General features: G+C 58.4%; 1 protein-coding gene across 5 annotated transcripts; it reads left to right on the top strand.

Moving 5' to 3' along the window:
• The first annotated feature begins 516 nt into the window (after nucleotides 1–516).
• PTH1R (parathyroid hormone 1 receptor) lies at nucleotides 517–26,146 on the top strand. 5 transcript variants are annotated; one of them, XM_070237842.1, is made up of 17 exons: nucleotides 622–771; nucleotides 2,982–3,038; nucleotides 5,368–5,490; nucleotides 8,015–8,082; nucleotides 16,062–16,164; nucleotides 18,218–18,343; nucleotides 20,082–20,192; nucleotides 20,303–20,421; nucleotides 20,589–20,683; nucleotides 20,863–21,058; nucleotides 21,585–21,738; nucleotides 23,325–23,385; nucleotides 23,724–23,790; nucleotides 24,071–24,165; nucleotides 24,840–24,981; nucleotides 25,078–25,119; nucleotides 25,628–26,146. In XM_070237842.1, the coding sequence occupies exons 4-17, from the start codon at nucleotides 8,068–8,070 to the stop codon at nucleotides 26,003–26,005; spliced, it is 1,704 nt and encodes a 567-aa protein (XP_070093943.1). In that variant the 5' UTR covers nucleotides 622–771; nucleotides 2,982–3,038; nucleotides 5,368–5,490; nucleotides 8,015–8,067; the 3' UTR covers nucleotides 26,006–26,146. The 5 variants fall into 5 exon arrangements, with proteins under 5 accessions (XP_070093941.1, XP_070093943.1, XP_070093940.1 ...); XM_070237840.1 differs by lacking the exon at nucleotides 8,015–8,082 and having other exon boundaries at nucleotides 517–771; XM_005600747.4 differs by lacking the exons at nucleotides 622–771; nucleotides 2,982–3,038; nucleotides 8,015–8,082 and adding an exon at nucleotides 4,171–4,353.
• Nucleotides 26,147–27,076: the final 930 nt, after the last annotated feature.

Below are 27,076 nucleotides of genomic sequence, written 5' to 3'. Positions count from 1 at the left end.
ACTAGGGGGGCAGCCAGAAAGGGCTTCCTGGCAGCTTTCCCAGCAGGAGCCCATATTCCAGTGGACAAGGAGTCAGATATGGTGTGGCTGTGGGGCTGCAGGGGTCAAGAAGAAGGCTGGGTGGAATGAGGATTCCCACATCTCTCCTGGCTGGGGGATACTGGGTACCCAACGCTGGGAGGTCAGACCTTCTCAGGTCTGTTTTCCTGCCTGCGACCTGGGTATGAACTACCCTCAGCCTCTATCTGATTTCTCCACATGCCCAAAACTTGAATGAAGTCACTCATGGGGGTTGTGCTCATACGTTGTGATGGCCTGAAACTTCTGAAGGCCAGAAGGGGCAGACAGGGACACAGGAAGAGACAGAAGGAGAGTTAGTCAGAGAGAGGCTTGGTAGGGCAGGAGAGGACCAGTGAGGCACACACACACCTGAGGAGCTGAGCTGGCCTGGGTGTCTGGCAGGCAGATCAACGGAGGGGGAGGAGAGCCCAGCCCAGGGCACCTGAACACTGGTGTGCTTCGACCTGCCTCTGCTCCCTGACCAGGGGGCTGGGACAAAGTCCTAGGCTGGTGCAGGGCTTGGTAAAAAATAATTAATTTTTCTTTTTAAGTGAAAGCTCTGACTCAGGCCTTTTCCTGTCCCGGACAGAAACATCTTTGCTTAGGCCTGAACCACAGAAGCTGCTCAGGACTATCCCATGGCCTCCCCATGGCCAACCTGAGTCTACTCTGCAGCCACAGGCCCTACTTGGAAGGCCTTGTGAGCTCCAGGTGAGTGGGGTCTAGGGGAGCCCTGGGATCTGAGCACAGCTGGGAGGGCAAGGCTGTGTGGCACCCCAGTGGGTTAGTGTGTGTGTACCTGTGCAGTGCCGTGGGGCAGACAAGGCACCTCTGCATGGAGATGTCTGTGGATCTGCCATTACCGCAGCAGGGGGCCTGTGACCATGTGATCAGAAAGGACAGGAAGCCCACACCCCCAGCCACCCCAGGAGAGCTCCTCACCTGGGGCAGAGCCTCCCGGTCCCCTGTGCCCCTGGTGTCCCTCCCTTCATCTTCCTGAGAAGCAAGAAAGCCAGGCTTCCTGCTGCAAGGGGAGGGGGCTGCCCAGCGGCCAGCTGCTGTGGGAGCCTCCAGTGACTCATCCGGGTGGGGGGTGTTTATGAGCAGCCGAAATGGCTGTAAAAGTGGCACCTCGGTTCACTTACGGCCTGGCCATCCCCTCCCCTACCAGCCCCTTGCCTTGAAAAGCTTCCAGAGTGGCCTGGAACCTGAGAGAAGTCTGGGATTGAGGCTTGGTGGAGGATCAGCCCGGGGTCAGGGTTCAGCCAGGGGTTAGAGGTCAGAATGGGATAAGGACTCAGCCTGGGGGTAAAGGGCAGTCTGAGATCAGGGTTGAGATTGGGATTCGGGCTGACTTTGGGGCTAAGGTTGGGAGATGAAGTGTTGGGGGTCTGCGGGCAGTTTTCCCAGAGAGCCCCCAGGTTGTGGCAAGGGGTTTTCTGAGGGAGTGAGGCCAGGCTGTAGAGCTCAGAGAGCTGAGCCGCTGTCTTTCCTGTTTGAGTCTGGTGCCCACCCTGGCCCCAGGGGCTGTGTACCTTGGCCAGAGCCCTACTCCCCTTGGCGGTGGTGGTAGCAGAGGCCTGTCAGCCTAGGGCCGCTGCTCCAGTTCTGAGCTCCAGTGACCGCTTGGCTCCTCCTCCTAGGCCCCAGCCTAGGGATCAGAGAGGGGCGTCCTCACAGGGACTCATTCCCACTCTCCACCCCCAACCAGGCCTTTCCAAACTCCATTGAAACTGACCTGAAACTGACCAGAAACTGACCCTGGGGCCCTGTCAAAAAGGGCAGGCTGCCTTTGCCAGGCATAGGGGTGCTACCAGTTAATGTGTGACACCCCCACCCCCATGGTGGCACTTTAACCAGAGGCCTGGGGGTGAGTTAGGGGATCAGGGGCCCTACCTGCAGTGGAGGAATGTCCAGCAGGGGACTCTGGGGTGAGGCACATGAGTTATGACTAGGGAACACCCTTAGGGGCCCGGAACCCATCAGATCCCTCTCTGCAGCCCTATTCACAGCCCTCCCTGGTCCTCCTAAGTACAAATATTGTTTGCTTCCCAATCTCAAGCTTCCTGGTGTCAAATCTGAGGAGGACTCCCTCCATGAGCCCCTCAGTTCCCCCAACCCCTCCGTGAATGTTCTTTTGCTATCACTGAGGTAGGGCACTGGTCAGTAGTCATCAAACCATAAAACTTAGAAGAGAACCACTTAGAACAGACATAAAGATGAGATCATCAAAATATAACACTGAAGAACCACTTGTGTTCTTTAGGTGCCCACTCTGGTCATTTGGGCCTCTGTTCCCGTTCCCAAAGAGCCCACACACGATAGGGGGCAGACCCCAAATCCCAGCCGCCCGCCCGCGTAATGGAGCAAATGGGGGCACAAGGAGGGAGGGAAGCCCTCTACATCAGGCAGAGGAGCGCAATCCTGGGAGAGAATACTACAAAGCCAGGCAGGGGAGTGAACATGGGGAGAAGGCCAGGTGTCTCATAGACAGTACTCCTGGAGATAGTTATCTTTGGAGGAAACTGCCTTAAACGACACATTCCTTAAACACCAGGACAAGAAACTTGAGCGTAATGGGGCACAAAGGAGGGTATGGCCATAGAAATGTATGGAAAAAACAGCTGTGGGTTCAGTCTGGGAAACGGGTGGGTTTGAGCCTGGAGAGAGGTGGGCTGCCAGGAGGGTTGGCTACAGCTGGATTCCAGTGGCCTCAGGGCTTGGGCTTGGGGACCCATTCACATTGAGGGGAGGGGCCATACCAGAGATGAAGAACAGGTTTGGGGGTTTGGGGGAGCTTATTTCTACAAGCTGAGTCTGGGGAGCCTCAGAGCCCATATGGGTCTGCACACCCACCCTCAGATGCACCAAAACAATGAAAAGTGTCCTGTGAATCAGTTGTTCAACTCCCCATTTTGCAGATGAGGAAACTGAGACCCAGACAGCGGGAGAGTCGTCCTGCCCAGGATACACTATTGGTAAGCGGGTGAGCAGGGGCTGCCATTCAGCCCCGACGATGTTTCCCAGGGCCCTGACAGTCACATTAGCTTCCTCCTTAAAGCCCTCCGCTCCAGAAATCCCCAGGCCCAACCTGCACCTCAGCTTCGCCGCCTGGTACTGAGAGGCAGTAGGCTTGGGGTCTGAGGCCCCCTCCTCTTAGCACTCCAGTGGTCCCTCCCCGGCCCAAGTAAGTCCCGCCCCTGTCCAGCCCCTGCCCCAAAAGACTCCTCCCGCCCTTCCCCAGAATTGACGGTCCCGAGTGGACCAGAGCCGGCCAAGAGCCTTTGGGGGTGTGAGGGGGTGGGAGAGGGAGGCGGAGCCCCATGGCGGGGGTCCGGGCTGAGCTCCGGGTCTTGCGGCCTCGAGGCGCCCGAGGTGGAGTCAGGGGCGGAGCTGGAGAGGCGAGGCCGGCGTCTGGATGGGTCGGGACTCGGAGAGACCTGGACCCGGGGAGAGGCTGGGGAGGGAGAGAAAGGGACGTGAGACCGGAGACACCAGCAAGGGCGGGGGCGGGTCTCCGGCTCAGCGGGCCGACCCACTCGGGAGGTTCCCGAGCCTGGGGGTCCAGGAGAGGGCGGGGCGGGGCGGGAGGGCCGCGGCGGAGCCAAGCTCCGGGCGGGCGGCCGAGCAGCCTCCCCGGGGACCCCGGTCCAGCTCGAGCGGGAGTCCCGGGGGCGAACGAGCAGCGCCGCGGCCGGGGCGCGGGGTACCTCCCGTGAAGAGGGCCTGCTTCTTCGCGGCTGAGGGCCCCTGTTCACCAGCCTGGGCCGGACGATCAGAAAAAATAACGTCTGTGCCTTCCCGGAGAAGAGAATCAAGCGGCGGCAGCGTCCGGGCCCACGTTCCCGAGCCCCGATGTCAGAGCTTCCCGGGCCCCGTTCCCTCCACACTCACATCCCGCCGCTGTGCGACCCCGGGCCGCGGCCTCTAGAGAAAATGTCCCGGGGCAGGGGGCACCGGGCTCCGTCCGCTCGGCCGCTCCACACACCCTTGTCGAAGGCGACGGAGGGGAGGCGGGGGCGGGAGAGGCCCGGAGTGGGCGCGGGGGAGGGAAGCGGCGCCCGGGCGCGGGGGGGAGGGGGAGCGCAGACGCCGAGGCGAGGGACGCGCTCCGCGGGCGGCGGCTCCGAGCGGCGGCCGGGCGGGGGGCGCTGGAGGCCAGGCCGGCCAGGGGGGGATCCCGAGAGCTCCATGAAGTACCCCCGGGGCCGCGGACGGGGCGCTGTCCTGGGGAGGCTGTCGGGGTGTCCCCGACATCCATGGCTAGGCGGGGGCCGCGGCGGCGCGCTCGGAGTAAGTCGGGGTTGGGGGCTGGCGCCAAGGGGAGGGGGCCAGAGGTGGGTGGGGGTGACCTGACCGGGCGGGCGGGCTGGTCTGTCTCGATGTCAGTCGGCGGCGCCTCCTCGGAGCCCGGTGGAGTCGCCAGCCCCGCGCCGCTCGGCTCCGTGGCTTTTTTGGAAACTTGCAAATGTTTTCGTAGAGAAGAAGGAGGAGGGGAGGGAGGGAGCGAGGGAGTGACCGAAACGGAGCTCGGGGCTGCTGGAAGAACGGAGGCCAAGGCCGGGGGAGCTAGAGACGGACTGACAGACAGGCCGACGGACAGAGCGTCCCGGCCGCAGGCGCGCTCCAGCGGCGCGGGCGCAGGCGGGGTTCCGGCCGAAGATGGGGAGGGGGTACTGGAGGCGGCCGCCGACGGGATGGGGATCTGAGCGGGCCGAGGGGCAGGGAGCTGGCGGCTCGATCACCGAATGGCTCAGTGTCGTTGCAAAGTTGGGATCGCGTCCCCAAGCTGCACACCGCGAGCGGCTGAAAACGCGCCCCCAGCCCCGCCCCGCCCCCCTACTTGCGTTAGCCGCGGAGCTAAAAATAACAGCCCGTTCGCCCCCCGCAGACCGCGACCCCAACCCCTCCCCCGACCCCTCCCCCACTGGGCGTGGGGCGAAGCCACAGCTCCCAATTCCCCAAAAGAAAAAAAAAAAAGAAAGGAAAGGCGGCGCGGGGGGGGGGGGGGGGGGGGGGGGCGGGCCGGGGGCGGGGGGCCCGGCCATATGGATGTGATTTCTCCGCTCCGAGGCAGACGGGCAGCTCCGCAGCGCTCGGCGCCCGCCCGCCGCCCGGCCGGCCCCCGGCTGCCTCCCTTCCTCCCTCCCTCTCTCCTTTGCGCTCGCTCGCTCTCTCGCCCTCGGCGCATGGGCCCCGCGCCGGGCCCCGGGGCCTCGGGCCGCCGGGCCGCCGGGGTCCCCTAGGCCCGGGCGTGGGCGGGGCAGCCGGGCCTGACGCAGCTCTGTACCCCACCACCAACACCAGGGCCGGCGGCGGTGGCTGGCCCGAGGGTCGGGGCCCTAGGCAGTGGCGATGGGGGCCGCCCGGATCGCGCCCGGCCTGGCGCTCCTGCTCTGCTGCCCCGTGCTCAGCTCCGCATATGCGCTGGTAAGTTCCCCGCCGGCACTCCAGGACAGGCTGCGGTCTTGCTCTGGGGTCCCTGGGGTGGGTCCAGGGTCCAGAGTCATGGGTTCCCCCAGTAATTTGAACTTTGGGTGGGGGTCCCCCCTCACCCGGGATCCTCGATGCCTGCTACCTCTGGGATGTCTGGATTCTGGGTTCCAGACTCCTAAGGTCTCCCTATTTCCGAAGCCTGGGTTTGGGGTCTCAGGTCTGGAAATCTAGCTTTTGCTTTTATGAGCACCCCTGCTCTGGTTGTGTCTTCCTGGAAGATGACAGTGTGATCCACCGAAATACTGGGGTTTGGCCTTGATGTAAGGTCCCACAGACTTTTTGTGGGGGCCTGTGTTTTCTGCAAGTTTTGTTTGCAATCTGGAACACACGGCTGTGAGTCTGAGTTCTGAACCACCCAGGTGGGGGCTAGGATTTAGGGACCCCCTCCAGCTCTCATGATCGCATGCATGCACACACACATGCACTCATGCCCAGCTTTACCCAGAGTGGAAGCTGTTTGCCCAGGGAGGCGAGTGTGGTGTGGCACGGAGGAGGGATGGAGGTTTAACTTTGCAGAACACTCCTATAGGAGAAACACACTGGAGGGGGACTGTGAGTCAGGGAACTCTGGGAAGGTGGCGGGACTCCCATCTGTACCCTCCTGAGAGCAGAAGCCAAGAGGGAACCAAAGGGAGAAGGAGACAGAATGGGAGATAAGGCTAGAGAGCAGGAAGAGAGAGACAGAGACAAAGACGGGTAGAGATGAGAGCTCCCCAGAGCGGGAAGCATAGACAGACCAAGAAGAGCAAAGAAAAATAGGGAGAGACTGGGAAAGCTCAAGAGCTGGAGACACGGAGGGGCAGCACCCTCCTCATCCTGGGCCAGGGTCTGGGGTCCATTTCCTGGGGAGTCAGTCAGATCCCACAGCAGCCCTATCCCAGGGGACCAGCCCATAGCTGAGGAGGCTGTCTGCCTGTGTGTCTGACTTCAAGACCTCTGCTGCCACCCCCCCTACCCCACTCCTCCCAGGTGGGGGCATCTGCCTTCTAGAAAGAAAGACAAGCAGGTACCCTCCTTCTCCTGACCAGCTCCCTACCTAGGCAGAGCCAAAAGTGGGAAGGCGGGAGCTATGGGATTCTTCCACCTCTGCCTAATACCTGCATAGCCTTGGGTGGTTCTTCTCCACACCTCAGTTTCCCTATCTGTAAAAAGACAGCAAGAAAGAAACTTTTGCCTAAGAATCCCCTGATCTGAGACTCTCCTTTCCTCTGTGGGTCTCAGCACACCCCACCCGCTGGTACCCATCCCCTTAGGACTCTGGCTCCTGAAAGCCAGAGACATTGCCCCTTACAAGAGCTTGTAGATGGAGAAACCGAGTTTCAGAGATGGTCCAAACAGTGGTAAATGCTACGGCCCAGAGCCATTTCCCCACCCTCCCCTGGGGCCAGGCTCACCTTTCCCAGGGCCCCTTCTGGGGTGTGTGAGCACAGCCACTGTGCAGAGCCAGCCAGCGGGTCTGTGTGCACATACGTGTGCATGTGACTGTGGAGGCGTAGACAGGGTGATGGGTATGGGTGCCCTGAGAGTAACATCTGTGCCCAGGGCTCTCGGGGGCTCTGGCATGGCATTCTCTGGGTCTGTGTGAGGGTGAGTGTCGGAGTCCACGTGAGTTCGTGTGTCTGAAACTGTGGGTCTGCACATGACTTGCAGAAGCATAGTTGTGTGTGCATGTATGTGTGCATTTGTGAGCACACGTGCACCCAGGTCTATTGTTTTCTTATTTTTATTTAATAAATGCTTCTGTAGTGCCACTTTCCAGACATTGTTCTAAGCATTTTACAATATTAACTATTTTAATCTTTATAACAACCTTCTGAGAAAGGTTCTGTTATTGTCCCCGTTTTTTAACTAACGTAAATCACACAACCAACATGACCATTATTTATTGCATGCCAACCAAATGCTAAGCTGTGTGCCTCTGTGTGTGTGTGTGTGTGTGTGTGTGGTGGGGGGTTACGGGTCCCAGAGCCCCATACTGATTTCTGGGGAAGCTAAGGCACGTGGGGAGAATTTGCCTGGCTTAGCCCTGGCCTAAGGCTGAGGGCAGGGCAGGAGGAGGGATGCCAGGGTTGAGTCTCTTCTGGGACCTTGTTGAGGACCTGTGGCTGGACACTTCGGAGTGCACTGGAGCCTCCCTGGCTTCAGGGCTAGAGGATAGGGTCACCTGATACCATGCAGGCCCCCTGGGCTCAGCTGGAGCCAGGGAGAGACTGACAGCCTGCCAGCTGCCTCTTCTGAATGCAGGGGCTGCCGCTCCCACCCACATGTGCACTGGTGCCCACCAAGCCCACCAAACTCAGCTGATTGCCTCTGTCACCAAAACTGTATGCTGTTTGCCCAGCCACCCCAGGACCAGGCTCACATCTCCAGGGACCTCACGGTTGGGGGACCAAAAATCATCCCATTGGAAGGACACTGGCTGTGGCCAGACTCAGCCGGTCCATCTTGTGCCTTACAGGGAAGAGTAACTGTGAGGCTGGGGATCAGGTGGAGTGAAGTTTGGAGAAAGGGATGGACCCACAGATTGTGAGTAGGGGGCCAAGGGGTGGTCTTATCGTTGGGGATGCCTCATCCTAAGGACACCCTGAGCATGCACACATGTGAAGGAGAGACTGCAGTGGGAAAGGGTGAAGGTCAGTGTAGGAGGCAGACCTTGAATGTCGAGATGTGACCTTGGGGTCCGACTCAGGAGAGACTGTGGTGGGTGAGAATGTTGGAGACCCTTGCAGCCTGCTCCAGGAGCAGTTCAGCCACGAGGCTCACTTTTAAAGACAGGGAGGAACCAACATTTATTGAGCAGTGACTGTCCCCAGATTCTGAGCTAGACACTGTCACAAATGGTTTCTCACTCCATGCGTTCACCCATTTTATGGGAAAGAGCCCTGAGGTTCACACAGTGAGTCTGTGGCAGAGGCGGGATTTGAACCCAGGTCTTCAGACTCTTGCACTGAGCTTCTTCCTCCAAAGCAGGGTGAGGGCTCATGCTGGCAGAAGAGCCCTGTGTCCCACGCTGGGTTTTCTTTTTCTTCCTTTTCTTTCTTTCTTTCTTTCTTTCCTTCCTTTTTTAAAAATAAAATCCTTCTGTTATTTAATTTTTATTTATTTATTAATTTATTTTTGAAGAAGATTGGCCTTGAGCTAACGTTTGCCGCCAATCCTCCTCTTTTTGCTGAGGAAGACTGGCCCTGAGCTCACATCCATGCCCATCTTCCTCTACTTTATACGTGGGACACCTACCACAGCATGGCGTGCCAGGCGGTGCCATGTCCGAACCCGGGATCCAAACCAGCGAACCCTGGGCTGCCGAAGCAGAACATGCAAACTTAACCGCTGCATCACCGGGCTGGCCCCTATTTTCTTATTTTTAATTTCATAACTAATACTTGAATATGTACTTTCTTATAAATGAGCCAAATAGTACAGATTAAACAGAATTCATCCTTGATTACTCCCAAGCTCCTTCTCCCGTCTAGGGAAAATCATTTTTAACAGTCTGGGTGGGAGATGTCCTCCCGGACATTTTTCTCTGTTTTCAAAAGGTACTTCGTGTGTACATATAAAGTAGATAGTTTTGTTGTGTTTTCTGTTTGTTTTTAAATAAATGTTATCAGTTTGTAGATAGGGCTCTGCAATGTGCATTTTTCTGCTTAAAGGTGTGTCTTGGAGATCTTATGGTCAGTAAGTATAAATCTATCTTTTTTCAATGCAGCATAGTATTCTAGAATCTGGAATTCATTAGGCAGTCCCTAGGAATGTATATTTAGATCGTTTCTGCATAACTTTCGTGTGTGTGTGTGTGTGTGTGTGTGTGTGTGTGTGTGTGTGTGTGTGTCCAGATGGTGGCAGGGACGCTCCTTGAAATGCCCTCTCCTGTCCCCGTGTAGGATATTTCTAGATTCTGTCATTGCTGGGTCTGAGAACATACACATTTTTTACTTTAATAGACACGGCCTAACTGCCCTCTAAAAAGCCGGTGCTGGTTTAGACTCATACCACCAGGAGTGACCCAGAGGGCATCTTCCCACGCCCTCTGTCTCATAGGCTAGGATAAGGATTTTCTTCACCTTTGCCACTCTGATAGGTGAAAAATGGTGTCTCTTGTCATTTTAATTTGCCAATTACCAGTGAGCTTTTGGACTTTATGTTGGTTTATTGTCCATCTTCTAAGAGCTTGCTCAAAGCCATTACCCATCTTTCTATGGGTTATTTGTCTTTTTCGTATTGATTTGTTGAAGCTTTTTATATCACCTGCCTTTAAACCCCCCCTCCCCCAGCTCTGGGAACTGTCTGTGGACAGAGCAGCAGGAGGGGGCCAAGCCCTCCCGGGAACTTGGGTTTTCTTCGGAATGTTTTAATGAGGCGTCAAGCGGCCTCCCCCAGATTCCTGTTATGGGCCTTCTGGGGACACTCCCTGGTCCAGCCACCATGTCAGGAAGGCAGCTTGTTCGCAGAGAGTCCCCAGGAAAAAGAAATGGTGGGATGAGGGTTTTGCAGACTCCTGAAATTGTCTGCAAAATATAGTGTGACAGGGAGAGGGGCAAAGTTTTTCTCAGATTCGCAGAGACATCAGAACCTCCAGACCCTTAAGAGTGCCAGCTCTGGGACCAGCCTTGTGCAGAGGTGAGACCTGGGGGGATCCTATTCTGCTGACCCGGCTATGGTTAGGTTAGGCCATCCTGTCTTTCTGGGCCTTGGTCCCCCAGCCCAGGTAGAGGCTGCTTGTGAAGATCCACGGGGTCCTAGCAGCCAATTCCGCCATCCCAGGCTCCATCCCACCGCCTGCCCCCAAGGCGTCCACGCTGGCCAGGATGAGAGGCGTCACAGTGCCTCCCCCCAGCCCCTCCCAGCCCTGAACACAGGCAGCCTGTTCAGGAAGGCCTGGCGAGGGGGAGGAAAAGTCAGCACTTGTCAGTGGTGGCGGGGCAGGAGTGTCCCCGGCAAGGAGCCCGTCCCAGCCTGCTAGGACCAGCCGGACAACGGAGGGCAGCAAGGGGTGGGGAGCAGTTCCTAGCCAGTTGGCATGGGAGACATTGAGGGGTGCCAGCACAGGTCCCAGTAGTGGAACCTGGAGAGGAGGTGCAGGAAGGCCAGGAGGTCACGAAGGGGTCTCCTGTCAGTCAAGGTTTTCTCGTTATGGCTTTTCTGGAGGCACAAACTCTCCTTGCTTCTAATAACCAGGGCACAACTGTCTTCTGCCCAGTTAGAGCTGAGCACAAGCTGCCATCACCAACACCATCACCATCTGATCACCTCCACGTCTACCTCCCCCCCGAATTACCTCTTTGGAGGCTGCCTTAGGTGCTCTGCAAAGAGGGGCTTCCTTGACTCAGAGAAAGATATAACCCAGAAGGACCCTGTGGAAAGCTGGTATTGAGGCTGGCACTAGGGGTCCGTGTGGCTGGGTCCTTCGTCCTTTCTTTCCTTTCCTCCAGGGTTTCTGCTTCACGTCAAGCAGACCTTAGCTCCAGTCCTGGCCCTCTTCTTTCTCACTGTGACTCTTAGCCTCAGTGTCCCTGTCTGTAGGATGGGATGTGGTGGAAGGTAAAAGAGGTGTGGTTAGTAGCTCCAGGGGCAATGGCTAGTGTCAACAGGCAGAGAGGTCCAGGGATGACCCAGGCAGATTTGCTTTCTCTAGAGGGAAACAAGAAGCCAACAGCCACCTTCCCCCAAGGAGACTAGGCTGAACCCCGATAGAGGGAGGGATGAGATGACCCAAGAGGGCATCGGGGGCTAACACCAATGGAAGAAGCCCCTTTCCCAGAGGCAGAGGTGTCAGCAGCTGAAGAAGGATCCCTTGTATTTCCTCCTTTGTTTTGCCTGGAGGAGGAGAATTTAGGGATGTCTGGGATCACAGACAGCAAATGTGTGGAATTTGGCAGTTAGGAGAGGAATGGAGAGGAGTGGCCCTCATTTGGTCAGTGGCATGGAACTGGCTCTCTCCATCACCAGTGTCACCATCACGCCTCCATTACCATCACCAGCCTTGACATTGCCACCTCACTGTCTTCACCTCCACCCCCCCTGCCACCATCACTGCCATCCCCAACTCCAACACCATCCTCAGGGGTCTCCCTGGGAGCTGAGTTACACGGAGCTGCTTGCCCTGCCCCTCCCCCACCCCTCCCCAGCGGGAGGGGCAGTGAGCAGATGGCTTTTATCCTCCTCTGGGCTTCTGAACTCAGGAAATGAGAAATGCATCCGGGCCTCTTGACCACACACTACTCTCTCCCTGGGACAGCAGCTTCTATGTTTGTAAATAACATACTGGCTTCTAGCCCCAACCTGCACCCTGCCTGGAGTGCCACAAACACCCGCTCAGTGCTCCCAGACTGCCTCTCTCCCTGTTCCCCCAGCTCCGGGTTAAGGTCAGGTCATCAGCGCATCCCCTGCATGTTCATGAGCTGCACATCATGCACACATGTGCACACAGGAAGGTTCCGTGTTGGGGGGTTGAACATGGGGAAAGTGTGCTACACGGGGGGACACTGAAGTCGAGCCCTACAATGGTTAGGTTAGGGAAACTCAGCCCCAACCCAAGACCATAAGAGGGATGTGGGGGGGATTTGGGGCACCTGCAGCCAGGATCTGGTGGCCCCATTAGAGGTGGGTGTGGACTAACTGACCCCAGGCTGTGACCCAGCCCCAGGTCCCTCAGTCCTCACCCCTGAGACCCAAGATCTGCAGACTCTCTGGATCTAAAATGATGCAAGTCTGAGTCCCCTGCACCAGGAGCTGGGCTAAGAAGATCCAAACTCTGCAGGGGGAGAGGGGCTGGTCGGGTCGGGGGAGGGAGCAGCAGACGAAGTCGCCAGGCAAGGAGGAGAACAAGAGCTGTCAGCGTTTTCCTAGGCACCCCCAGGAGAGAAAGCCTCTTCAGAGCAGAGGCAGAGGAGGGGCCCTCTTGTCCCTCAAGCCCAAGCTTGGCGGGGCATGGCAGTGACCTTGAATCTTCGTGTGGGTCCAGGGCAGATCCAGAAATGCAGGGAGTTATTAGGATGTCCTTCTACCCCAAAAGCTTGCCAGCCATACCTCACCCTGCAGGAAGTCCTGTATTCCCTGTTCCAAATCCTCCCTGGTGTCCCACCTCCCATCCGCCCCTCCCTGCAGCCCCCTGGACTCAGTCATCTACCCAGACAATTTCCCCCTGCCACTTTCGGTCCCCAGTCTGGGGGCACCCACGGCACCTGGCTGCAGGGGGCCCCATAGTCAGCATGGGGAGCCATGACTTGGTGCTGCTGCTAACAGTAGCAATAATAGCAACCACTCCTGCCCGGGCTTTTCATGCAGTACCTCATTTAATCCTCACAACAGCCCTATCATTATCCTGATTTTACAGGTGGGAAACTGAGGCACAAAGGTTAAGCAGCTTTCCCAAAGACACAAAGCCCGTCAGTGGTGGAGGTGGGATTCAAGCTCCAGTGCTGGTGGCAGAATCTCCTCGGATGAGGAGAGGGTGCAGCTGGAGCGGGGGTGAACATTCCAGCCAGGGGAGCTGCACTCTAGGGCAAGTGGCAATGCACTGGCGTGGAGCTGTCCTCCTCTCATTGGGAAAGTGCTTCCTTCACTCTGGCCTGAATTCCTCTTGCTGCAATGGCACTTCAGCCCTGATTGGGTGACAGAGAAATGGGTCCTACAGTTCAGAGAGGCCAGAGATGGGGCCTCTGTCCCTGAGGATGAATGAAGGAGTGTGGGGGCCATGGGGTGCTGGAAACACGTACCTTCCCCTCTCCTGGGCATTCCCAGACCCACCATGGAAACGAGACTCCAGAAAGGAGAGTATGCCCCCTCTGGGCCATGGAGAGGGTGAAGCCAACAGTAGTCGGTGGAGGCTGAGCAGATGCTTTGGGCCTGTGAGAGAGTTGGTCAGTTCCTGGTCATCACCCAGCTAGCACACCTGTCTGTCTGTCTGCCACACAGGCTGTTTTCAACCCATGACTGCCTGCCTTTCATCTAGGCCATCAGCTGTGACCCTCAGTCACATACGTGGGTTAGTCTGTCTATAGAGAGGGCTGGTGGAAGCCTCAGTCAGTCATTCAGGAGCTTTCCATCAGCTGGACAAAATATGGTACATTATCTGTGTTGAGAAAGATGGCGGTGGGCAGAAGGAGAAGGGGTGGTGGGGAAGGGGACATGGGAATGGGACAAGGATAAGACGATGGCAAAGGTGGTACTGACAGTGGTTATGGGGTTGGTGGCAACATTGGTGATGGCAGTGATGGTCTTAATGTTGCCTTTGGCGGTAATGGTGCTGGTGGAAATAGCACTGGTGGTGATGATGGTCATGATGTTCTCCCAGTTGCGATGACGCTGATGGTGATAACTGTGGTTATACTGATGGTAACAGTAGTTAGTGCTCATAGTGGGAATGGTGCTGCTGCTCCTGCTGCTGATAATATTGGTGGTGGTGGTGATGGGGGTAGTGGTGGTGATGGTGGTGGTGGTGATGGTTGTGTTGGTGGTGCTGGTCAATTGATGATGGTTGTTGGTGCCGGTTATTGAGGGAGGTACTAGTTGCAACAGTGGAAATGGTAGTGAAGGGGTGCTGTAATGGGGGTGGGGTGGGCAGGGCAGCTACGCAGGGGTCAGACCCCTCAGCAGCCTGGATCCCCAGTGCCGGAGGCACAAAGAGTACTTCAGGAGCGCCCCCCCCCCCCCCCCATTAGGGCAGGCCCTAGCTGTCCTCCCTCAAGCCCCATCCCCCTTGTGGCCACTGCAGCCCCAGCCTGCTCAGCCATAGCTGAGGAAGCAGGCCAGAATAGAGGAGCTGTGGGGGGGGGGGGGGGGGGGGGGGGCGGGTAGCAGCCAGCACATGGGAATCTGCTCTGTCCCTTTCTGGAGGCCCATGGGTGTTGGGTCCAGCTGAGATCTCAGGGTCCAACTCAGACTGCAGAGACACGCAGAAGCATGGACACTCAGACAGACATGTTAAGGAGCAACCGCATCATACACTCGCAGACCTTTGACCAGAAACACATGTACACGTGCACGTTCACAGATAACCTCAGGCTCACATCCCAAACGTGCATGCTGGACAACCCCCACGTGAGAACGCACAGAGACAGGGGCACACACAAGTGCACACACCGGCCTGACAGTGAGTGCGCGGGGATGCGCCGCCACTCACACGCGCACGCGCAAAGACGCGCACTCGCCTCCGCTAAGTGAAACCAGCAGAACCCAAGTCCGGCCGAGCCAACTGGAGACTCCTTGGCCCTGGAAGCCCTTGCTGCTGCCACCAAGAGACGCGGTCAATTAACTTCTCCCTGCAGCCAGGCTCCCTGACTCGCCCGGTTGGCCAGCCCGCCCCCACCCGCTGGTGCCCGCCCCTTGGACCCGCCTCCTTCCTTCCCTGCCTCCTCCTGGTTCTCCCGCCCTGCCAGGGCATGTCAGAGGGGATGCAGCTCTGCCTGTTGAGGCGCTAAGGGGACCAGGATCTGCCTTGTGAAGTCAGAGCAGTCACAGCCCTGCCCTGGGTCTGAGGGGTCTCAAGGAGCATGTCACTGTCCTGGGTCTGAGGGGATGCGGCCCTGACCCCGGGGGCGAGGGGGTCTGAGAGGATGCACTAACCTCTTGTGGGTCCCATTCATGGGGGTGGCTGGGCTAGGGCACACTGAGCTGTCCCCAGGGCAGGATGCTGCCCTTATCCTCTGACTCTCTTCCAGTCCTAAGTCAGGGGAAAAGAGGCTCAGGTGAGACCCCACCCTCATCCCCATGATGTTCCTGTCCCCTTAAAATAATGCCAGCCAATGTCCAGGGTGTGCAGGTTGGAAGGAAGGACGTTCCAGGCAGAGGGAACAGCAGGAGCAAAGCCCTGTCCACATCATCAGAGCACATGGTCTGCTTGAATGGAGGGAGCTTCCAGATAAGCAGTGGGATGTGGGTGGCTCCCACCCACAGCCTGCACAGAAGTGCCCGCCCAACCCAGACCACTTGCCAGCAATTCCTCCATCCTCCCTCTCTTGGGACCACAAGGGTGGGAGGGGCTGAGGCACTCACCATTCACTGGGGAAAGCATTGCCTGGGGAGAGGGCCAGCATGGAAATTGGTGTCTCCCAAGGTCCCCCAGGGCACTAGGACTTGAAGGAATCCAGGCCCAATTTGTTTCCCCAGAGTTCACCACTCCTTATCCACCCCCCTCCCCACCCAGGTCCCTAGCAGACAGCCAGGATCCTCTGAGGATCCATCCTGGGACATTCCATCCCTTTCCCATGTACCCTTGGGGAACAGACTGGACAGGGAATATCAGTGGCTACAGCCTATGGGGTTACTAGCGGGCAGGCAGGGGACAGCCCCCCCTCCCCGTCTCTTCCCTTTGGTAGGACAGGCCCTACCCCTTGGAGTGACAGCTTCCCATCTGTAAAATGGGAGCTACATAAGGCAGATTTCCCACATTGTAGAGTCAGGGCCTTTGGAAAGGGGGAAATCCCTTAGGGAGGTTGGGATGGTTGTGGGACCTGCTGTTGCTCTGGGAAGTCCAGTATGTGGTCTGACCTTTGGCTTGGTAGGTGGATGCAGATGACGTCATGACCAAAGAGGAGCAGATCTTCCTGCTACACCGAGCCCAGGCCCAATGTGAGAAGCGGCTCAAAGAAGTCCAGCAGAAGCCAGGTGGGGATAGAGCTGGATGGGGCGGGGCCAAAGGAGGAGGATCTGGGGGCAAGGTCAGGAGAAGGAGGGGTCAGACAAAGGTGTGAGCCCAGGATGCAGAACCAAGTGGCACTAGGGGAGGGTGAGGCCGGGTAAAGGCGGGCCAGGCCAAAGTGAGGACCAAAAGTGGGGTGGGTCAGGCAAGATCAAAGTCAGCAGGCTCAGAGATGTGCTGAGTTTCCCCTCCCAGTGTGGGGGTAAGGCAGTATAAAGTCAGAATCACCCCCAACCAGCTTAGATCCAGTGAGACATGCCAGGATCAGGAGCACTGACTAGAGTGCCAGACCCCAATGGGGCGGGCTGGGACAGCTTCCTGCAGAGCAGTGATCCAAGGCAGAGCCAGAGGGATGAGTAGGTCTTTGAAGGAGGCCACCTGGGCAGAGGGCAAGGCAGAGGTGTCCAGGGTCGGGAGAATCGAAGGTCCGTGGGGCTAGATGGGAGGAGGATAGAGGGATAGGGATGGGTATCTGTGACTCTGTCAGCCATGGCCACTGTCTGGGAGAGGGGGCGTGGCCTGGGGTAGAGAGGGCTTCCGCCCACCAGCACAGCATCTCCATAGGACCCTCTGCCACTGTGAAGTTGGGAGTGTTAAACAGTGAAAATGAAGCTGAGCCAGAGCTGCACTGTGTAAGTCAAGAAGCAGGTGGTGTGGAAGACAAGAGCAAGAGTGTGCAGTTGTGCACCTGACTCCACAGTTCCTACTCCCATCTCAGGCTGGTCTCTTCCTTGAGTCTATTTCCTGGAAGCAGAGATAGGGCCTCATTAGCCCCCATCCAGGCCTCTGATGTGTGTCTGATTTATCTCAACCTGGAAGAGGCCCAGGCTCTGAATGACTGCCCAACAAGCTTCCTCCCCTGGGCTGGCCCTTAGACTCCTGGGGGAGGATGCTGATGCACACCCAGGACATAAGCACATACAGAGACCCACACTCTGTAGCACATGGACTTTGCTTACACTCACAGGGACTCACATGGTCTCTGCAATCAAAGCCCCACCCACACTGGCCCCATTAATGGCTCCCTGGTCCCCTGCCCCAGTCACATCAGGGTCTAGAGGGTCAGGGGCCCCCCCCCACTCTGGGTCCTGAATCCATCCCTCTTCCTGGTTGTGGAAGCCTGGAGGCATCCCCTACCCCCTCTCTGTTCATGATGGAGCCCCTCTCTTCCTGCTCCACCCCATCCTGCTACCCCCACCCTACTGATGCCCAAGGCTGCAGGCAAGAAAATGGACACAGGCATTCCATCCTGGAGTGTCTGCACTCAGCTTCCCACTGTTGCCACAAACCCCGTCAAGGGAGGGCCAGGAGGCCCTGGCTTGGGCTGTAGCTGAAGGGATGCAAGTCAGATAATGAGGAAGCCTTTTCAGGAAGGAAGAGAGACCTCAAGCATCTCTCCAATGGCGAGAAAGGCCAGGCCCCATCTCAGATGGAGGGCCTCCAGGGTCCCTTGTGGAAGCTGTGCACCCCTTACTCAAGCATCCTAGGGCAGGGGACAGGGTAGGTAGATTTGTCTGTCCACCCTTGACAACTGCACACTCTTGCTCTTGTCTTCCACACCACCCGCTTCTTGAGCTGCACAGCACTCTGGCTCGGCTTCATTTTCACTGTTTAACCTCCCTTGATATCACCACTACTGTCTACTTTTGCCATGCGCCCCCTGGTGGGGCCTTCGCCTCCTGTGTGGACTCTAGCTCCAACTCCCGGGTCTGAGGATACCACCTCTACCCATGTCTTACCCACATTAATGCTCCATCCACTAGTTGGCCCCACACCGCATGGTGTTCATTTGAAACCCCTTGTTGGCAGTGTCCACCTCCTCTGATTACTTCTGCACCTGGCAAGCACTTTACAATTTATAATGCACTTCCTCACTTGTGATCTCAGCTCTCCCAGCCGCCTGGGTGTTAGCAGGGCAGGGACAACCCTAATTGTACAAAGGGGGGTCAGGGGTAGGAGGGTGCCCTGGGTCTCCTGCCCAAGCACAGGTGACAGCCATAACTACCTTGATTTTTCCAGCCAACATAATGGAATCAGACAAGGGATGGGCGTCCGCATCCACATCAGGGAAGCCCAGGAAAGAGAAGCCATCTGGGAAGCTCTACCCTGAGTCTGAGGAGGACAAAGAGGACCCCAGGCACCGAGGTACGTCTGTCTGTACTTCCATGTATCCATCTGAGACGGGCTTGGCCCCACCCATCCCACTGCTCTGTCCCCATCAGTGAGCTCATGCTCCTCAGCTCTTGTGGAAAGGAAGAGGCTGTGGCCTCCTGCCCAAGAAAGAGGAGCTGGGAGGAGACAGAGCCGAGGGGGCAGCATTTGAAGGGGGCAGGCAAGCTGGATGGGCTCAGGCTTGGGGAGATGTGGGCAGAGAACTTGCCCCGCACCCCCCGGGGTGGACCTAGGGCTACAGCCCATCTCATGGAGAGAGGTGGCAGTGAACCCCGGAGACAAAGGGCATACACAGAGGGGAGATACACAGAGACAGACAGAGGCACGTGGAGAGAGATTCACAGAGACAGGGAGCAGCTGGGAGAGACCCAGAGATAAAGAGAGGCAGGGAGAGATAGAGAGGACCAGGAGGCACAAACTGAGGGTCTGGGATTCAGTGTGTCAGAGGAGGTGCACCAAGACGCAGAGTGAGGTGGGCCACAGAGGCAGAGCAGGAGAGGAGAGTGGCCGAGGAGGGGTGGGGCCAGAGACAGTGGGACAAGGAGGGAAGAAGAGAAGAGAGGGAGGGAAATGCGGGGCTGCGTTGTCCCTCAGGGAGGTGAGGAGAGACAAACACAGAGCCCAGGCTGCAGCCACAGGGCCGGTTTGAACCGGCTGGGTGGGCAGCAGATTTCAGATGGGCCACATCTGGGAGGCTGTGGTCACCCTGTGGCTCTCCAGGGACCAGAGGGAATTGTGGGCCTGGCCAGGCGGGGCTGGGAATATGGTGCCCAGGACAGAGAGTCTTTCACCAGGCTGGGGTGGGTCCAGCCGTCAAGGCAGCCTTCCAGGGTGGCTGGAGAGCCCTGTGGTTGGAGCCCTGCAGGCGGAAAGAAGGGAGCTGGGGGGTAGAACAGAGAAGATTCAGAGGCTGGGGACCCTTCAAGGTCACTTAGCATTTCTGCTGTGAGGCTGGGGCCCTGAAGTGGGATGTGTCACCTTGCCTTGAATCCCACAGTTAGCACTTAGATGTGGGGGATTGCGTCCCTCTCCACGAGTGAGCAGCTGAGGGAGGCGCACAGCAGGTGCTTCGGGCAGGCCTTGGATGGCGGTGGAAGCGCAGGCTGATATGGTTAACCCCAAGTTTGCAGGGAAGAAACTGAAGTGCAAAGAGGGCGGACACCTGCATGAGGTCGGCAGCTTCCAGGGAGTCCAGCTGGCACTGGAAACCAGACTTCCTGCCTCCTGTCCATGGTCCCTGAGCAAGGGTCACGTAGGGAGCCATTCTCAGCTCAGAGGGAGCTCCACTCTCAGAGGGAGAGTTAGCCTGGGAACTTGCCCTTCTCCAGGGACACCTGGAAGATGGGAGCAACAGCAGAGAAAAAAGAAAGAGGCCTGGCTCAAGGCCGAGCACTGGGCCCTGGGCTGCATGACCTCAGCAAGTCACTCGCCTCTCTTGGCCTCTGCCAGCGAATCTGGAAAATAGGGCCAGTGCCAGTACCTGCATACACGAGCTATAGTGAATTCTGTGAGGCCAGGTGGGTGCAGGGCACAGTAGGGAGTAAGAGCTCAAAAACCTTCTCTCCAGAATGCTCCAGGCCTGAGTTCTCCAGTCCTGGGGCACACTTGTCCTGAGGGAGTCAACTACCACAGGTGTGTTCATCCCTCTGGGACACTAACCATGGACTTGACTGGTGTCCCCTACCTTGTCTGTCTGTCTCTGTGGGCACAGGGCGCCCCTGCCTGCCCGAGTGGGACCACATCCTGTGCTGGCCGCTGGGGGCACCAGGTGAGGTGGTGGCTGTGCCCTGTCCCGACTACATTTATGACTTCAATCACAAAGGTAAGGCAGGCTGGAGTAGGGGGTGGATCACTGGGGTACCAGGACTCAAGCTCAGGGCTTCAGTGGCTCCGGATTTCTCTGCCTGCCCTGACCCTCCCACGGCCCTGCAGGTCATGCCTACCGACGCTGTGACCGCAATGGCAGCTGGGAGTTGGTGCCGGGGCACAACCGGACATGGGCCAACTACAGCGAGTGTGTTAAGTTCCTGACCAATGAGACTCGTGAACGGGTGCGAGACTTCCCCTCTCCTACCTGACCACCCCATAAGGTCACCCCACCCCTTTAGTGACACCCACCTAGTCCTGACTCCTCCAGCAACCTTAACCTGGCCTCTGACCCTTAACCTGATGCTCCGCCCGAGTTCCAGGAATCTGACGGTGTCTCCCACCTGCACAGGAGGTGTTTGACCGCCTGGGCATGATCTACACCGTGGGCTACTCCGTGTCGCTGGCTTCCCTCACCGTGGCTGTGCTCATCCTGGCCTACTTTAGGTAGGCGGGGCGGGCCGAGGTGGGCGGGGCCTGGGCGGGACCGAGGTATGGTTCCTCCCTTAAGCCTTCGCTGCACCCCTAGCCCTGCCGGGGGTCCCTACCTACGGCGCACAACCCGGCTTCCTGCCCACCCTCTGCGCGTCCCCGTACCCCAACCCACGATGATGTGCGCCCCACAGGCGGCTGCACTGCACACGCAACTACATCCATATGCACCTGTTCCTGTCCTTCATGCTTCGCGCCGTCAGCATCTTCGTCAAGGACGCGGTGCTCTACTCGGGCGCCACGCTCGATGAGGCTGAACGCCTCACCGAGGAGGAGCTGCGCGCCATCGCTCAGGCACCCCTGCCGCCTGCCGCCTCTGCTGCCGGCTACGTGAGTGCCCCCCGCATCCCCCTGGCGTCCCCAGGCTTTGGGGCCCCCTGCCACCACTGGCTTTGCAGGAGCCCCACCCTGCTGTGCCCCGACACCTCCAGCCTGGCCCTCACCCCTGCCTGTCTCTTGCTACTACTGGCTTCAGGCGGTTCACACCCACTTCACTGTCCCTCCTACCCCTCAGCCCTGCTTCCAGTCCCTTCTGCTAAGGGCTTTGTGAGTGCCTCCCATCCTGGCACTTTCATCAACACTCCTGTGTCAGCCCAGTACCCCAAACCACCCCACCTCTTCACCTTGTCCCCTGCCGCTGTCGTGAGTGCCCTCTTGCCCCTGGCAAGATTCCCCACACACACCCCCCTCAGCCCCTACCCTTAAGCCTTGAACAGAGCCTGCCCCTTCCTCCCTGGCTTGACTAGCATCATTTGTCCTATCTCACCAGCACACCCCTCCCTGCCCATCTCCCACCCAGCCCCAACTTCCCCAGATGCAGACCCTGCCCACTGGCTAATACCAGCTGGTATCCTAGGTGGGCTGCCGGGTGGCTGTGACCTTCTTCCTTTACTTCCTGGCCACTAACTACTACTGGATTCTGGTGGAGGGGCTGTACCTGCACAGCCTCATCTTCATGGCCTTTTTCTCAGAGAAGAAGTACCTATGGGGCTTCACGGTCTTCGGCTGGGGTATGCAGGCATGGAGGGCGGTGAGGTGCAGGCAAGGGTGGGACCATTGGTGGCTGGGTCAGAGGGTACCCCTGAGGGTAAGGCGTCCACACAGCATATCCCATCCTGGATCTGGGGCAGCAGGTGGGCCACCTGCCCACCCTTCTGTGACTCTGACCCATCCCAGGCTCAGAGAACAGGGCTTGGCCAGAGGTTCACCTGGGGCTGGCCCAGCCTGAGGTTGGGGCTCACCTGGAGGCAGATTCACCTGGGGTTCAGGCTCAGACCAGGAGAGGGAGGGGGCACTCTCAGATCAAGATTCAGCTCAGGATCAGAGTGGGATCTCGGGTCACAGGTGAGCCTGGGGCAGGAGTTGGGATCTGTGATCCTCCCTCCACCCTGAGCCCTGTTTCCCCACCAATCCCCTCACTGCGTGGAGCTGTCCATGCCACTGCCATCCTGCCCGCAGGGTCCGTGGCCCAGAGCCGCTGGCCCGCACTCTTAGTATCATCTGGGCTTCGGCAGCCCCCCTGCAGAGCGGTTGCTGGGGCGCTGCACTCCTCCCCCATGGGCTCTGGGATCGAGTTACCGATAATTGTCCATTATTGTTGGCAGCTCCAGAGCTTGGCTGGGCTCCGGGGCAACTGGCCAGACTGCAGAGGGGTAGGCCGGGTGGCGGGAGCCCTCCTGTGCTCAGCACCCAGAGGCCCTCAGATCGAGAGCCACAGCCTCCCTGCTCCAGGGCACACACTCTGACCTTGACCTCACCCATGGCAAATCCCAGAGTTGCAGGAGACCTGGGCCTGGTCCAGGAACTGACGCAGGCTCTAGGGCTAGAGGGTGTCATGGTGGGCAGAAAACATGCAGATCAGGGAGCACAGAGAACTTTGTGGCATGGGAATGTCATAGCTCTTTTTCTTACCATAAACCCAGGTCATACTCTGCCCCTCCTAAGGGTGCACCAGGCCTAGAACGAAGTGTGAGGGGGTGGAGGGTGGGGACCTGGGCTCCCCTTCTAGAGGCAAAGCTCACTCAGATTTACCATGTGCTATCTGAGCTGGCTCAGGCCAGGGCACAACAAGGTCCCCCTGTGGCCCTTTATTCCGCCTGGGATGACAACCCTCACACCATCCAGCCTCATCCATGGGGGCTAGGACCTTTCAAACTGAGTGGGGGGCATGCTGGGACAGAAAAATGCTATAATAGGCCCCCTCCTGATAGAGACCTCAGCTCAGAGCAGCATGCTTCAGGGGGCGGTGGTGGAGGGGGAATGGACTGGGCATGGATGAGGTAGTGATACCTTATTTCACTCTGTGCCCAACCGGTGTGCCCATGTAGGAGATGCAGAACCAAGATGAGGGCAGAGGGTGGAACTGGGTCCTGAGGGCTGGAGCCCTGAGGGGAGGCTGTTGGGGCAGCACGTGCCAGAGTATGGCTCTGTCACCAAGCAGCCCACGTGCCCAGGGTGAGGGGGTCAGGGACAGTGATGGGGTAGGCTGGGGGTCATCAGGGTTGAGGGGAATGGGACCAGCAAGGCGGGCTGAGGAGGGAGACATCGTGGACAGCATCTACAGTCCCTTACATGCTGTCCCCCTCTGCGCCCACAGGTCTGCCTGCCATCTTCGTGACTGTGTGGGTCAGTGTGAGAGCCACCCTGGCCAACACTGGGTAGGTCCAGGTGGGGAGAAGGGGGCCAGGGGCTCTGACACAGGCCAGGAACACCCCTGGTACCCTCTTCCTCTGTGAAGCATATAAGGGGGCCTCCTGTACCCTGGCCCTGAGTGGCCTCAGCTTCAGGAGTTTTCAGTCCAGCTTTGATCCAAGTACTCCCTCCGGGTCACAGGAGGCTACTTCAAAAGAGGCCTCAGGCTTGGCCACACCAGACACTGCCCTGTCCTTTGTCCCCAATGGCTACTGTCAGAGCAGAGCAGCTCTGGGGTCTCTCTGTGGGCAGGCTCAGGGTGGGGACAGGAGGGGGTGGGGAATGATGGCTCAACCTCCCCCAGGTGCTGGGACCTGAGCTCCGGGAACAAGAAGTGGATCATCCAGGTGCCCATCCTAGCCTCCATTGTGGTGAGCAGGGGTGGCCACAGGGCTGGGTGGGGGTGTGGACCACAGGCCCAGGGACCAGCCCCTGACAGACTATAGAGGCTTCCTTGGACCCCAGGGTCAGAGCCATAAGGCCTGAGAAGCAGCTGATCCCCATCATGGTTCAGATGGGGAAACTGAGGGCCCATGGAGCCACCTGGAGATGCAGTGGCAGAGCAGAGCCTGGGCAGGCCTGGGTCCCAGAGTCCTTGCCCTCACCCTCTGCTAGAGCGCAGCCTTGAGACGCAGCCCTCTCACTCTCCAGCTCAACTTCATCCTCTTCATCAACATCGTCCGGGTGCTCGCCACCAAGCTGCGGGAGACCAATGCCGGCCGGTGTGACACGCGGCAGCAGTACCGGTGAGCCACGCCTGCCATGCCCAGGCTCCTCAGAGTTTAGGGGTCATCAAATCCCAGTGCCATGTACAAAAGCAAAGATGGAGGCCCCAAGAATGAGCCTGTCTCAAGGGAAGGACCCAGCTCCTGACTCCCTGGCTGGCCCTGCCCAGCCATGCCGGGATCTTGCCCGGCCTCTGGAGACCCCTGGGGCACCCCAAAGCCAACCTGGGCCACGTGGTGCCAGGCCCTGCACTAGAGCTGGCATTTGCAAGAGCAGGACAAACCCAGATCTCTCCTCAAAGAACTGGTTGCAAGGAGTATAAGGGACAGGTGGGTAGTGGGTGGCCTTGAGAAGGCAGTAGCTCAGCTGAAACCTGAGGAGTGGGGTATCAGATAATGAGGTAAGGCCATGAGAGAGTGAGTGCCAGCAGAGGGACCAGCAGGTGCAAAGAGCCCTGGGACAGGGTGACATATAATTTATGGTCCACTCTAGGACACTTCAGAACCAGGGGCCCTATTAACACTTTGCTGAGATGACAAAGTGCTGTCCCAGGTGAACTGGATTGTCCTCTGCTGGTGGCAAGAGCCTCGGGTCCCTTAGTGGCTTCTGGAGCCTGGGGCTGGCAGGTGGAGGTGGCATAGTGCCTGCTGAGAGGAAGTGGCTCAGCCCTGACCCACCTGCCCTGCTGGTCCAGGAAGCTGCTCAAATCCACACTGGTGCTCATGCCGCTCTTTGGCGTCCACTACATCGTCTTCATGGCCACGCCGTACACCGAGGTCTCAGGGACGCTCTGGCAAGTCCAGATGCACTACGAGATGCTCTTCAACTCCTTCCAGGTGCGCAGCCCTGGCCGAGGCCAGGCCGAGGGTGGGAGGGGTCGAAGGGGCAGGGGACACTGCTGTGGGCCTTAACCTATACACCTCTCTCCCCAGGGATTTTTTGTCGCCATCATATACTGTTTCTGCAATGGCGAGGTAAGCAGTGGGCTGCAGTGGAGTGAGGCAGGGAGGACACAGAAGTGCCAGGGGTTCTCTAAGTCCTGTCCCTCCATTCTCCTACCTGGTTCTTCTTTGTTCCTCCAAGAACATCCCTGAGGACATTCTGAAGGCAGAGAGACATCTTTCCAGATGATTCAGGCTCAGATGTGCTAGGATTTCTGGGCTCTTCAACCTCTGGCATAGCCAAGTGTCTTCCCAACCCCAAGGCTGAATTCTCTGTAACCCAGATTGAATGACTCAGCCACCTTGCAGATTCTTGAGCCTTGCAGATTCTGGGTGTGTCAGAAACCTTCCAGCCGGGCACCATGTTCTGAGGAAGACGGGATTTTACTGGACCTTGGAATTTTCCAGTAATACCCCATGCCTCTTGTTTCCATTCAGTGCTGTTGTAGAAACAGGGATGGGGGCACTGCTGGGGTTGGGGGGGCATGTGGCAGTGGGATTAGGGGCACACCTGACACCCACCCTCCTACTGCCATCCCAGGTTCAGGCTGAGATCAAGAAATCCTGGAGCCGCTGGACACTGGCACTGGACTTCAAGCGTAAGGCACGCAGCGGGAGCAGCAGCTACAGCTACGGTCCCATGGTGTCTCACACAAGTGTGACCAATGTAGGCCCCCGCACGGGACTTGGCCTGCCCCTCAGCCCCCGCTTGCTGCCCGCTGCTACCACCAACGGCCACCCCCAGCTGCCCAGCCATACCAAGCCAGGGGCCCCAGCCCTCCAGACCACACCACCTGCTGTGGCCACTCCCAAGGACAATGGCTTTCTCAATGGTTCCTGCTCAGGGCTGGACGAGGAGGCCTCCGTGCCAGAGCGGCCACCCACCCTGCTGCAGGAGGAGTGGGAGACAGTCATGTGACCAGGGACCTGGGGGTTGGACCTATGGACATAAGGGCGACAGACAGATGGACCAAGAGATGGGTGGTTGGATGGTTGCCCACTCAGGGCTAGGGCCAGGAGGACAAAACAGGAGGAAAAAAAAAAGAAAAGGGAAAAGGAAGCAGTGTGTGGCTTCCTGTGGTCTGAACTGGGGACTCACTCCAGGAGGGGAGGGGGCTGGGAGCCATGGGAGGGTTCTTGGGTCCCACCTCATGAGGAGGCCTAGGAACCATGGGCTGGTCCCTGGGGTTGGGGCACAGTCCAGCAGAAAGGGCCTGGGAGAGGCTGCTGTCTAGGCCTAGAGAGGCTCAAGTCTGCAGGGGTCACACAGCCAGCCAGTGGACCCATGCAGGAGTTGGGCCCCAGCCTTTCCCTGCCACAGATGCCACCTCAGCTGCTCCCCACAAGTGTACCCATGCCCCAAGGGCGACCCAGGCTGCCTTTGGCCCGGACTCCTCTGGGCCAGCTTCTCCGCTTGCTGGCCCCCAGTCACTGGTCACTCAGGACTGACAGGACATTCTTTGGGTCCCTGGCCATGCCCCCAAGCCTGAGGCCCTGCTATAGGCCTGTCTGCTGGCCATGCCGTGCCCCTTGGAGGCTGGGCCACTCAGAGAGCCCTCTACATGTGACTCCCAGTCCCCACCCTGGTTCTGATATGCCTCTAGCAACCAGACGGTGCAGAGGGAGTGCCAGGGCCAGCAAGTGAAAGGTAGGCTGGGGTCTTGGCTCTGGCTCAGGAACTGTGGGGGAGCCAGGAGCCTGAGCCCAGAGGGCTGGCTAGGTTGGGGGTCTGCCAGACTCAGAACATCCACTCATATGGACCCAAGATGGTCACTAAGCATCCCTACCCAACACCCACCCACCACCTTACTTGCCCCCTGCCCACAGCAGTCTTGGGCCCTAGAATAGCCCAGGCCCTCCTCGGCCTGACACCTGAAAACCGAGCTGACTGCATCCCTACCCCATGCTCCAGCCACAGTGAGCTTGCCCAAACCTGCAGATGGTCCTGCCTCTAAGCCTATGTACAAGCTGGTGCCCCTGCCTGGCCCTG

The sequence above is a fragment of the Equus caballus genome, chromosome 16, assembly GCF_041296265.1.
Source record: "Equus caballus isolate H_3958 breed thoroughbred chromosome 16, TB-T2T, whole genome shotgun sequence".
Taxonomy (NCBI): Eukaryota; Metazoa; Chordata; class Mammalia; order Perissodactyla; family Equidae; genus Equus; species Equus caballus.
The sequence above is the reverse complement of the archived record's forward strand: the minus strand, read 5'-3'. Positions and strand labels throughout refer to the sequence as shown.

Bases quoted from the DNA above. Each gene is read 5' to 3' on its own strand.
- PTH1R (XM_070237839.1), top strand. From the start codon at position 4,252: ATGAAGTACCCCCGGGGCCGCGGACGGGGCGCTGTCCTGGGGAGGCTG. The intron at 20,193-20,302 runs GTAAGGCAGGCT...ACGGCCCTGCAG, and splicing joins TTATGACTTCAATCACAAAG to GTCATGCCTACCGACGCTGT. The intron at 25,120-25,627 runs GTAAGCAGTGGG...CTGCCATCCCAG, and splicing joins ACTGTTTCTGCAATGGCGAG to GTTCAGGCTGAGATCAAGAA.